General features: G+C 42.4%; 1 protein-coding gene and 1 long non-coding RNA gene across 3 annotated transcripts; one reads left to right on the top strand and one right to left on the bottom strand.

Annotated features, from left to right (window-relative positions):
• Positions 1-491: 491 nt before the first annotated feature.
• On the bottom strand, positions 492-10,580 carry LOC138022775 (uncharacterized). Of its 2 annotated transcripts, none has more exons than XM_068869725.1 (2): positions 2,631-10,580; positions 492-1,983 (listed from the first exon to the last, which is right to left on the bottom strand). In XM_068869725.1, exon 1 carries the CDS (start codon positions 10,578-10,580, stop codon positions 2,640-2,642), a length of 7,941 nt encoding a protein of 2,646 aa, XP_068725826.1. In that variant the 3' UTR covers positions 492-1,983; positions 2,631-2,639. The 2 variants fall into 2 exon arrangements, with proteins under 2 accessions (XP_068725826.1, XP_068725835.1); XM_068869734.1 differs by having other exon boundaries at positions 492-1,980.
• Positions 9,594-11,594, top strand: LOC138022788 (uncharacterized). Its single transcript, XR_011126638.1, has 2 exons — positions 9,594-9,709; positions 9,896-11,594. It is a non-coding gene; the product is annotated as an uncharacterized lncRNA (long non-coding RNA).

Genomic DNA, 11,594 nt, shown 5'->3' with positions numbered 1-11,594 from the left:
CGATTGATTAATTTAACGCCGATAAGCTAGTGGTAATTTTTGATGAATAGAATAGAGCATGCCTCTCTTTTCCTCAAACTTCGTTCAACAAGGTGGGGACCTATTTAAGCCGTCAACAAAGCATGATTCACGGATTGCTGCAAGATTTGTCAGTTGATCAAAAAATGATGAGCCGTGTCCCGCCGGGACAAATAAGACAAAAACAAAACGTGGGGTGGGGGGTTCAACTTAGGGAAGGCCAAGGACGCCAAGGGAATGCCGTCAGTACTTAATGGCAACAGACTGTTTATCGCTTCAGGTTAATGAAGCCACAAACAAGCCAAAGACGCATCACGCTAGCTGTACGAGTTTTGAGTGTCGTCAATGGCCATGCCTTTTTCCACTGACAAGCCCGTTTCAACTTAAAATTCCTCTAATATAGACTTGAGAGCCTTCAATCAAACCCTAGAGGCCGAAATGGCTTGTTGATTCTACAAAAAGTGAAACGTACCTTTAAGTTTTACTTCCATTTTTATTCACTCTACCTCTAGCTCACGTTCCCGTGGGCCAAGGCTACTAGCTCGGAATAATAATTGCAAGGATAACCAAACTAATCCTCACAGATAAATCGCCCGTAATGTTATTCTGTATATAGTACATTTCAGTTATAGCTAGACTTTGATGTAGTTACACATTAAATATATGTTAGCTCAAAGCGTTTAAGGATATTTCATATTTCTCCATTTCGACAGAAGCTCTTAAAAGTTAAATGACTGATGATTTCAGATTATAATACAAGTTTGCTCAAATTAAAAAAAAGAACCACAAAGTTCCCTGGTATACGAAGACATGTAGCGGTTTGATGTGCATGTAAAATTCAAGAATTATTTTTAAACAAGTCCTCCATAATAGAACAAATCTAAAGGTTCGTGCAAAAAAGGAAAACACTGTTGTGAAAATATCGTTTGCTAGGCGCGCAAACACTAAGAAAAAAATTCACTCAAAAGACAAATTTTGCCTTACAGACGATACACAAGGGCGCGCAAACGGGAAACAACCTTTCCTTTGGAGGAAGAACTAACTGGATCTCTAACATCAAACATAACACTGTTCTAACGGGTATATGACCGACCTATTAAAGGTCTTCAATCAATGCGAATTTGCTGAACGTTTGGGCAAGAAATGTCTCCTAGAATCCTAAATAATCGCGTAAAATACTATTCCCTTAGGATAAAATAAAAAGCAAAATTAGACCGTTGGCCTGTGAATGGAAGCGAGACAGCTGCTGACTTTCTTTCGATTCAACGGTTTTTTCGTGCAAATGTAGACAAGTTTGGATGACAAAGTAACTTACACGATGAAAATTAACTTATTCACTAGCGACGCAAGCATCATCACAAGAAACATACACAGAGATATCAACGTGCATTCATTTGGTGTCTTGTCAAATGATCACGACTTTACTGGGTCTGCGTCGTGCTTGCTTCGATAGAGAAAACTAGCGTTAAATGAGATAGTCGCCGGCATCCTCGTTTTCACTCACAGGCTAGGTCACTCAACATATAAACTGTAATTATTTTACAGCATGTCAACAATATACGAAGTTATACATTGCAGAACTGACTCACACCATTGACTTTCAACTGGGTTATTGGTCAGTCGGATAAAATTCTGACAGCATAAAAAATATCGGACTAAAACCACCGATCTCTTTCTCATAAAAAAAAAGTTATACTGTACCTTTACTGTAAGATAACGACGCAATATTGCGCGAAGTACTTCACGTTTTACAATATACCAATAAAAAAAACTATTATGTCACAAACTGATTCATTGGCGAAGCTTTGAATTCTAACGTATACGCATAGGGTTTTTGAAATGGGTTTTATAGTCTGTCGGATGGAGACATTTTCGTAGGTGACTTCTCGATGTAGCAATTCTCGAACAATGCAAACGGACGCGGTGGACCACCACAAAAGCTCCAGCAAAGCTTTCCCCTCACTGCTTAAAAAGACAAGAACATACATAGTTTTAAAATAATTTCAAAATAAGGAATTCGACTGTATTGCTGCAAAATAAAGCTCGTCTTTTTTCAAGGGTCGACAAGTCATCTAGACGCAAATAAGAGATTGGCTGCCACGATCACGTGACCTTACAACTCAAAATCACAAAAGAGGCAAGTACGCTCTACTTCAAAGCAGGCAAAGTAATATTATTTACCAGTATAGTAAGAAACGTTTTCATCCAAAGAAAGGTATATTAGGAAGGTTTAACATCTGCATCGCAAACGGCTAGGAAAACTCAACTTGAGAATAAAGATATGTGCGATTGTATTAATTTTCCTATATTCTCATCTTGATCGTGTTGAACAATGATGGCGAAGTTGCAACTACAACTAAGCTGGTAGGATGGTCACAGAATGGTAGATTGACTGTTGTTTTTGTATGCAGAGAAAAGGAACGAGATCTAGCACAACATGTACACTGGACGGGCAGCACGCCTTTTACCTCATTAATCCTAGTTCTTCTGATACTCTATCCGTTTCAGAAGATCCCAGTAGCAACTGGAAAAGCTAACTTCGATGGGAAAATGAAACAAATTTTTCTCCCTCCTTCAAAGGACATGTAAGGCGAGATATGTATTCTTCTTACCTTGTCCAATCACGCCTTGCTCTCTCCTTCTCCAGCCTCGGGCATGATTTTACACATGACGATCTTTTTCCCTTGGTTTCCGTAGACAGTGAGGGGTTCATTGAAGCGTATATTTTGATCCACGTACAGACAGAGCTTTTCATAAACATCCGGGTAATCGTGTTTCAGCCGAATCCCGTACTGTTTCAAGTTCTTAGAAATATTTCTACAGTAATGTCTTCGGGCTTCGTTATCATTCACGAACTCATGCCGAGCGCACTTCGGTAAATAGAATACTTTTGTCTCAGTGTTCGCTTCACTCGGAAGAGTGGACGCCGGCGACGTTTCCTTGAATTGACCGCTCAAAGGAATCTTGACAACTTGAAGAACAGTATTTACTTTCCTTCGAGGAACAGGATTTGCTGGAAGGTCCTCCATTTTACCAGCAACAATCGCAAGATTAAGAACGAATTCTTCGTCAGGTTCGTAATCTTTGATGTTTTGTATTAAAGCGACTTTGTGTTTACTTAAAACACCTTCAGCTTGAAGATCCATTAAAGACGAGTAAGTAGGGGGACTGTGGAAGAACGAGCAACCACTGGTCATAAATTTTCTAGCAGACTGGGCAGACGCAAAGATAACCATGACACTGCCACGCCCTTTTTTCTTGTGACCATCCTTTGCTGTTTTTGACAACTGAAATTTCAACGCCTCTTTCTTGTGGCAGAGGTAAATAAACGAGCGAATGTAGCTGTTTATACGACCAAAAAAGCACACTTTCTTGTGTTCAGACCAATGTATGCGTCTGCACGCTCGAGCACAGTAATACGTAAAACAAGCTGGACAAGAAGTGTAGGTGGTTTTCTCGCCCCCAAACAGAACCTCTTCCCGTTCACAGCGCGGATTCGCGCATTTAATTACAGTGGTCGAACCGCGGCGGAGTCCCCATATCGGCGTCTCTCCAGCGAATGAAAACTCTGACATCGGGCTTTGAGGACGAGTCGAAAGCGTCGACACAGATATGTCGTCGCGAAAGTCTCTTTCGTTTGCTAATGATAGGAAACTGGCATCGATATTTGATCCTGGTTGAAAGCGATTGGAGGGATACAAGAACAGTTCAGAAGTCATCAGGTCTTCTTCATCTTGCGGCGCGCTTGGATCCATCCACGAATTTTGGCTGAGCCAGCGGCGCGTATGCGCGCTTAACCCTCGGAGATAAGGCGAGTCGTTCATTGTTTGGTCTTTCTTTGCAGATAAATCAGGCATGGATTTGCGACTGTCTGCAGCCTCCTTAAACCGCTCCCTGTCTATTTGGAGACCAGGGAGGGAGTTAACGTTCTGGACACTCGCTGAAAGTCCTTTCTTTCCTGCAATTCGTTCTTCATCCGATTTATAACCTTGTGATCTCGATCGTAGAAATTGGGCATCTGCAGTTCGGGAAACCGGAGTAAACGCTGATTTATATTCGACTGTCTTTTCGCCTCTCATGAGACGGTTCCGTTCGAAGCCATTATGCGAAGCGGATGATTCGCCTCGTGAAAATTCGCGAGTTTGGTTTTCCTGTGTGTTAGCTCCAGAAGACGTTAACGAGTGCGCATTTTCTAACTCGGCTACAGGAGTGGCTGTTCTAGAGGACCCACTTGACTCACTGCGATTTCTCGCGTTGGAACTAGAAGCTTCCAGAGAAGCTCTTGTGTGGCGATGTCGGTGTTTAAGAGGTACGCTGCTGACAGATGAAGTTTCTGAATCGGCATCACTGCTGTTACTTCGATAAGAATCATTGGCTACGTCGTGGGTACCGTAAGGTGTGTACTCTTCCACAAACACCTCATCCAGTTCATCCTCATCGTATACATTATTTACGAGGAAAGCGGAGATCACTTGTACAGGCTGAACCTCCTCTTGTTCGGCTGCGTCTGCTATGATAATGGGTTCTAAAGCAATCGGATCCTCTTGCTTAAAGTGACGTATAACAAGGTTATCTCCGTCCTCGTCCTGGCTGACTCGTAAAACTTTCTCAGGAACTGGCTCCATGCGTGCCGAAACACGAACTCTCTCTTTCAATTCCGGTTTCTCGACTTCCGGGATTTCCGCCGTAGTCTTTTCTGACTGTAGACTGACCTGTTGAGCTAACAAAGCGTCAAGATCTGTAACCATGACTCTACTTTCTCCCAGCATTTTTACATCTTCCTCATCACCAATGCTGCTAAGGCTACTCACACTACGTTCATTTGCACCCTCAAGAACAAAGACACGGTTCGGTCCGGGATGGCTGGATACTTCTGGTACATTCGCATTTGCACCCAAACTGCCATAGCCAGATTCACGCTCTTGCCGCTGCTTTAAGACCGTTGTAGTCGATAAGGAAGCTGAAAAGGTGGCGTCTTTCTGTAGTGTTGCCTTTGTTGATGAAGATACTTCAGGTCGGACATCTTTCTCCCCTTTTGGCGACACTCTTGATACGTTGATTTTGATCTTGTTTTCCACTGTGCTTTCATTTTTAATTTCAGCTTTAGTTTCACGTTTTACCCGTGGAATAACTTCATCAAATTGCGATAAATCATGAACACGAGTCACTCTATTCAATTGCCTCCCCTCTTTGTTATCTTCCTTTCCGGTCTCTTCGTTTTCATAAGTTATCGGCGAAACGCGTCCCTTCAAATCCTGTTTAGCTTCGCTTGTGGATAAGGCAGGCGCCTCTTGTAACAAGGGGGAAACAGTCACCTGCACTGTCTTGGTCTTCCTTTCGTTTTCGGTCAAATCTTCGCTCTTTTCGATTGCGGTTGCTTTGATAATGGGTAGGGTGCAAGGTAAACCAGACTGCTCTTGGATTTCAGGAACAGATTGGTCGTTTTGAAGTGATTTCTCTTGCAATACGGGTGTCACACGAGCTCTTATTACCCTGGTTTCAATTTCATTTCCAGTCACGGTTTCTCGATTCTCTAAAGGTGTCACTGAGACAACGGATGATGTACGGAACCGGTTCGCCGGATCCAACTCAGGCAGCGACCTGCGACCTGGGCGTGATTTAGTTTCCACAATCGGCATAAAAGTTGATGGCAGACTAGTCTTTCTATCTTGATCCATCTTTTCGTCTTCCTCGGCAAAACTCTCTAATTCAGTTCCCAGGTCATTACCACGCCACGGCGATGTCGGCGCCATGCTGAGGGAATCGAGATCATTTAGCGACTTCCATCTTCCTCTCCCATGAATTTTCTTCTTAACGTTCAAAATGACAATTCTCTGTTTGTCGCCAATAACTTCCTGAACAGTAATTTTCGCGGTATGAATGGAAAAAGGTTCAACGGACTCGAACACGTCTTCGGGTGTCGTCGGCGTTTGTGACCGATCACTTTGTGGAGATTGTACATCGGGCCTTTCTTCTTCGATGATGCTTTCCTGTAGTACCTCGGGTGATCTTTCAGGCAACCTCAGATCTTCGTGGCTTTTGGTTAGGCGAATATTACAAGACGAAAGGTATGTTTTTCGCTGTCGTTTTCCTCGGCCATCCTGGGGATCTTTCCCTTTAACGCTTATGTTCACGCCCTCCGATTCTTCAACAAGCTTCTTACCACAATTTGGCTTCATAAATAACTGCTTTCCACTCTTACGGTCTGCCTTGCTGTTACTGGGTGAATTTAAAGTCTTAGGATCTGAATCAGTTTTGGTCTGTTCTTGTTTCACTACGCTGAGTTTTGTTTCAGCTTTAAGCGTCGAATCTTGCACGGCATGCATCGCTTCGGTTGTTTCCGACGCGGTTACTTTTAATGGGAGAAATGGAGTCTTTGCATCTTCGTTTGTGTTTGGTAAAGTATCTATCGACGACTTAATCTTCTTTGCGGAAACTCTGTTGTTTGGTTGCCTGATGCTACTCTTTTGCGATTGGATTTCAACGATTGAAGCTGTCGCCGTCCTTGTCTCCCTTGCCATTCCGGATTCTGCTTTTCCATTTATTTGCACTTCATCGTTTTGGGCTCGAACCTGTTGTAAGCGTTCTATTGTATCCGTCCTTGATAAATTTGACTCAAAAGCCACTGTTTGCAGTTTAGAACTGGTGTTCACAAGTTTTTTCTGTTCGGATGGTCTCGTGGTGTTTGATACGGTTTCGTTTTTCTGTAGGTTACTATCTGAGAACACGCTAGATGCTTTACCACTATCGAAATTGGGCTGAGCTTGAATTTTGACAAATTTCTCTGAAATGTGGCCTTGTATAGATTGGCAAGTAGTTGCTCCGACAGCATTCGAAACTCCTCTTAACTCTGATTTAGAGCTATTACTCGCTTTCTTTACCTCAACAGCACGTTCTGAGAGATTTTGTGAATTATTATTTTCTTGATCACGTTTGTCACTAGTCTCGTTTTCAATTTCAGTCACAGAATCTTTCAAGGGTTGATCAGTGCCTGATTGGGAAATACTTTTCTCTAGAATTTCCTCTAATTCAAGTTTGGCGTTGGCTGTTGTGTATTCGACTTGCGCTCCAGACAGCGGCAAGACACTCTCTGGTGCATTTGCGTTCACGGAAGAAGCACATGGTAATATAACATCTAACTCGATTTTCGGTTTTACGCTAGCCACGATTTTTTCATTCAGATTCCGAGTTGGACGTTGCGTGACATTTAGCGTTACGTCAAAATCCTTGTGTGACACCTGTTCTCTTGCCTTTAAGTCGAGTTTTGGCTGTGGTTTGGGTGGAGCATACTTTTCTCTTTTTGTCGTTACCTTCATGTTCTCAGCATTCAATTGAGAAATGCCACAAACCTCGTCCTCGTAGCTTAGTGGTTCCGTATTTCGATAGGTCGGAACAATTTCCGACGACACGACTTCATCAGGGATATGACTCACTGATTCTGGACCTGTAAGAAATGGAATATCTCTTTGTTTTTCTTTCAATGCACAAATTCCGCCTTTAGCAGCAATTTCGTCAATATGTGGTTTCTGGATAACATCCTTTGCTTTCACGGAGGTAACTTCTTTGGAGTCATTATTCTCTTTTGCTACATTTACCTCTTTCCGGACAAATATTTTGATTTTCTTCATGATTTTCACAGACTTTGAGCTGTCGGTTGAGATATTACTAGGCTCTCTAGGGTTGGCAATCTTTTCTGATGCGCCATTTTGGGTTGAACTTTCGTCTGACATTCTTCCTTCATCCTCTCTAACATGATTTCCGCCATGCACACCATTTTCTGTCACGCTAACATTGTTTTTTGAACTTTCTACAACAACAGTTTCGTCAGACTTTAGAGCCTGTTTATCAAGTACAGTCGGTCCATTTTGTTGCTTTGTTCCTGCGAGATTATTCGGCTCTCCAACGTTGTAAATCCTCGGCTTGGACGGATCAGTTTGAGTTGAACTTTTCTCCCACATTTGTCCTTTATCCTCCATAGCACTTCCGTGACCGTCTATTTCATTCTTAGTCACGCTTCCCTTTAAGATGGCAATTTCTTTGGACTCTGGAGCCTGTACAATCGGTCCATTATGTTGCAGCGTTTCACTTCCGTTACTTTCTTCAATTTCGTCCAAATCAAAATCCGAGTCATACGCGTCGATTGTGGCTATCGGAGCTTTCAATAGCTGCTCTTTCTGAGCGTCTTCAGGAACATTAAGATCCTTATCAAAAATAGGATTATCCCGTGCTCCACCAAAGGACTCCACCCGCCTGAGGTTCACTTCTGGCAATCCAATTTCTTCTTCCTCTGGGATGGTAAAAAGGAAAGTTTTTCTTTCACGCTTGAGTTCCTCTGAAAATTCACACCAATCCTCGTCGTCTGATAAAGGATCGAAAGAGTCTTCATCCAACACAATGTGCTCTTCGTTAAGTTTGGACAGCACTAATTCACCGTAAACGCCATCCTTTTGTAAGGTGACATCTTCAAACAAGGATTCCACCGTGTAACTCTTCGGGGAGAAATTATCATCGGTGCAAGAATCAGTCTCGTCGGGATCGTCATCACTTGTTGGTGGATTATCCAAACAATCAATTACCCTTGTACTGACAAAAACAGAACCTTGGGCATCTACGTTCGATGTATCTTCCATGATAGTTGTCTCGTTACTAACGTGTCTCGACCCATTCGTTTCCTCAGATCGGAGGGCCTCTCCATTGCTGACAGACTTTCCGTCCGAATACGGTACTCCGATCGATAGATCTGTTTCCAAAATCTTGCCTGGATTACCATCATTCGAATCATTTTGACCTTCTTCTGATAGGATCTTGTCCAAATCTGTAACCGATACATGTTTCTTGAAATAAATACTAAATTCACCTTCGTTCTCTAATTCGTCGCTATCAATCAAGTCAACATCATCAAGATCGATGTCAGTTTCAAACGCACCGAAATGCGGCGAAATTTCATGCCCATTCATGGTGGATTCCTCGTTAGTAATCAACTTATCACTTTGTAAACCGTCGTCATAAGTGTCGATAATTATTGTGGGTACGTGTTTTTGATCCGATGAACGTTTGCCACCTAATATTTCCTTCTCTGTATCGTCGCCACCTGACATAGAGAAAAATGTCCAAGCATGCGTTGTGTTGTCAAAATCATCCTTTTCATGCCATGAACCATTTAAAGGTAATGCACTGACTTTGCTATTGTTTGCCACCTCAGCAAGACCTGTTAATCCCCTGGTATCTTCTACAAGGGCGTCTGTTTGTTCTGTAAACAGTTCTGTTGTAGTTTTTTCGAGCTTATATTCTTCATCCGTTGAATATAAGGGGCTAGAGTCACGCGTGGAATGTTGATCCAGACCATTTTCGGAAGAGCACGAAATTTTCTGCGCCTTAGATACGCATAATTTAACACCCTCTTCGAATTCATTTGCATCTTGTTCGAAACTTGCCTCAAGGTCATTCTTCGATGATGAAAACTTGAAAGCCCGCTCGGTTTCAAGGTCTTTTAATTTTCTTGGAATATCTTGTTTCGATGAGCAGTTCGGTTCTTTGTCGTCGAAGCCACCGGAAGTACACTCTGACACATTTTCACTCTCAACTAGGATCACGCTCTCCTGTTCATCAGGGTGACATTTTTGTTCTGATGATCCATTTTGGCACTTTTCTTCATTTCTCACTTGAAGCCGATTGTAACTTGGCCCTGATAGTAAGTGTGTGTTCGATTTTGAACCCTCCAGGAGCGAATGAATGTTTATCGTGTCGTCAATATGATTTACCGAGTTATTACTTTCACGAGGCTTTGAGATAAAAACGCCATCTCGTATTGCGGTCGAATATTTTCCCTTTGATTCTTGGGTTTTCAGAGATATTTCGATATTTGTTTCTTTCGCAGAATAATCATATCTCTTGTTTACCGAAGGTTCGATTCCATCGCTATTGTTATTAACGATTGGTGCGATCGGTGTTGGGTAAGTAGACACATTCGAAAAGCAAGTGTCGGCTTGAATATCACTGTTGATTATATCCGTATTTTGGGGTTTCTCGCTGCTTTCCATGTCATTTTCGTCGTCATGTTCCTCCTCTTCGACGATACTTGGTAAGAGGCCAGGGAAGATAAGATCCATGTTTTCCATTGAGTGTCTTCGACCGGTACCAAGGGAAACCGGGAAGTCGGTCGAATTATTGTAATTTTCATCGTCCCATGCGTATTGTGTATAATGAATGTGAATCTCATCATCTACGTATTCGTAGAGGCTTGAATCCTCTTCTTGGACACTGCTTTCAAGAGGGGCATTTTTCAAGCATTTGTCTTTGGTAACGACGCTCGAAAATCGCAAATCATCACTCAGATGTTCTAGAATGCGATTGGCAACCTCCTCTTCTTTATCGATCTGGTCGATTTGGGCGACAGACCTTCGCATCGGCGCGATTTGTGTGATGTAAAACCACACTGTGACAATGAGCAGCAAAACAAACGCAAATGACCAGAATGCGATGGATATTTCGCCATCTATGCTTTCGATAGTTTCTGCCGGGTTCACTCCACTCTCAAGGGCATTCAGCGCCGTGAATACCATGGTCCAAGTAAAGAACCGATCGACAGTTGCACGATCCACAGCTTTACGAGGCGATCTCTCACTTTGCTCCTGTGGGGTTGAGAAATAAACAATTTGTACAGATCAAGCTTCGCTGTATATCTCCATGGGCAACACTGTTAATTTCTTACGAAATTAAATCGCTTTGGTCTGGACCGTACAATTGTCTCATTATGCATGGAAATCGAACCGTGCAACTAAATCTCTCAAGATTTGCATATGAATCACTGACACGAAGAATGGAAGCGACTTGAATCATCAAAATGCGATGCACTTTGTTTTAACTCCATAGCCACCAGTTACAGGTTTGTCCCGCAGCGATGGGATGGCCGCCAGCTCATAAAATATACATCAGCTGGTTCTTACTTCTGCCCAAAGCTGAGCCGATCGACACGAAGTGCTTGGCTGCGTGTTTATCTCGGCGGAAAAGAACTTTGCGAAAGCCACGTGAACAAAACAATGTCAAGCCGTTCTAATAATAAACTGACGAAAGCTGAATAGCTCATTGAAACCCGGGTTGAAAAACACCGAAGGCGCACATGAAAGAACAAAAGCAGAGTTGATTTCCTTGTCTGGCTCAAGGAATCCAGAACAATGAAATTCTCAACTATTCGCTCATGACGTGTATGAACAAGATGAAGTCGATGTCATGAAATTGCACAGATTTTCATAGGCTATCCCGAAAGTCCTTTTAAACTTTCCTAACAATTGATGTTTAATTATGTAACCATCTAGAAATTTGTAGAGTGACGCAAAAGGTTAAGGATATATTCCTCACGCGAGGTTATATTGCGATATTGGAAAGCAATCATGAATAGTGACTTAAGTTATTTTCGATGCCTACCGGAAGCTGGATAGACGATATCGAAATGTTAAAATTTAATCGTATATGAACGTTTTCTCCCCAATCTAACACGGGGGAATGCGAGGGCTTGAAATGGTTTTCAACATGTATGTGCTGTGGTGGCCTTAGAAAATAAAATTATGTTGACAGAA

The sequence above is a fragment of the Montipora capricornis genome, chromosome 2 (genome assembly GCF_036669925.1).
Source record: "Montipora capricornis isolate CH-2021 chromosome 2, ASM3666992v2, whole genome shotgun sequence".
Lineage (NCBI taxonomy): Eukaryota > Metazoa > Cnidaria > Anthozoa > Scleractinia > Acroporidae > Montipora > Montipora capricornis.
This window is presented reverse-complemented; position numbering and strand designations above follow the sequence as displayed.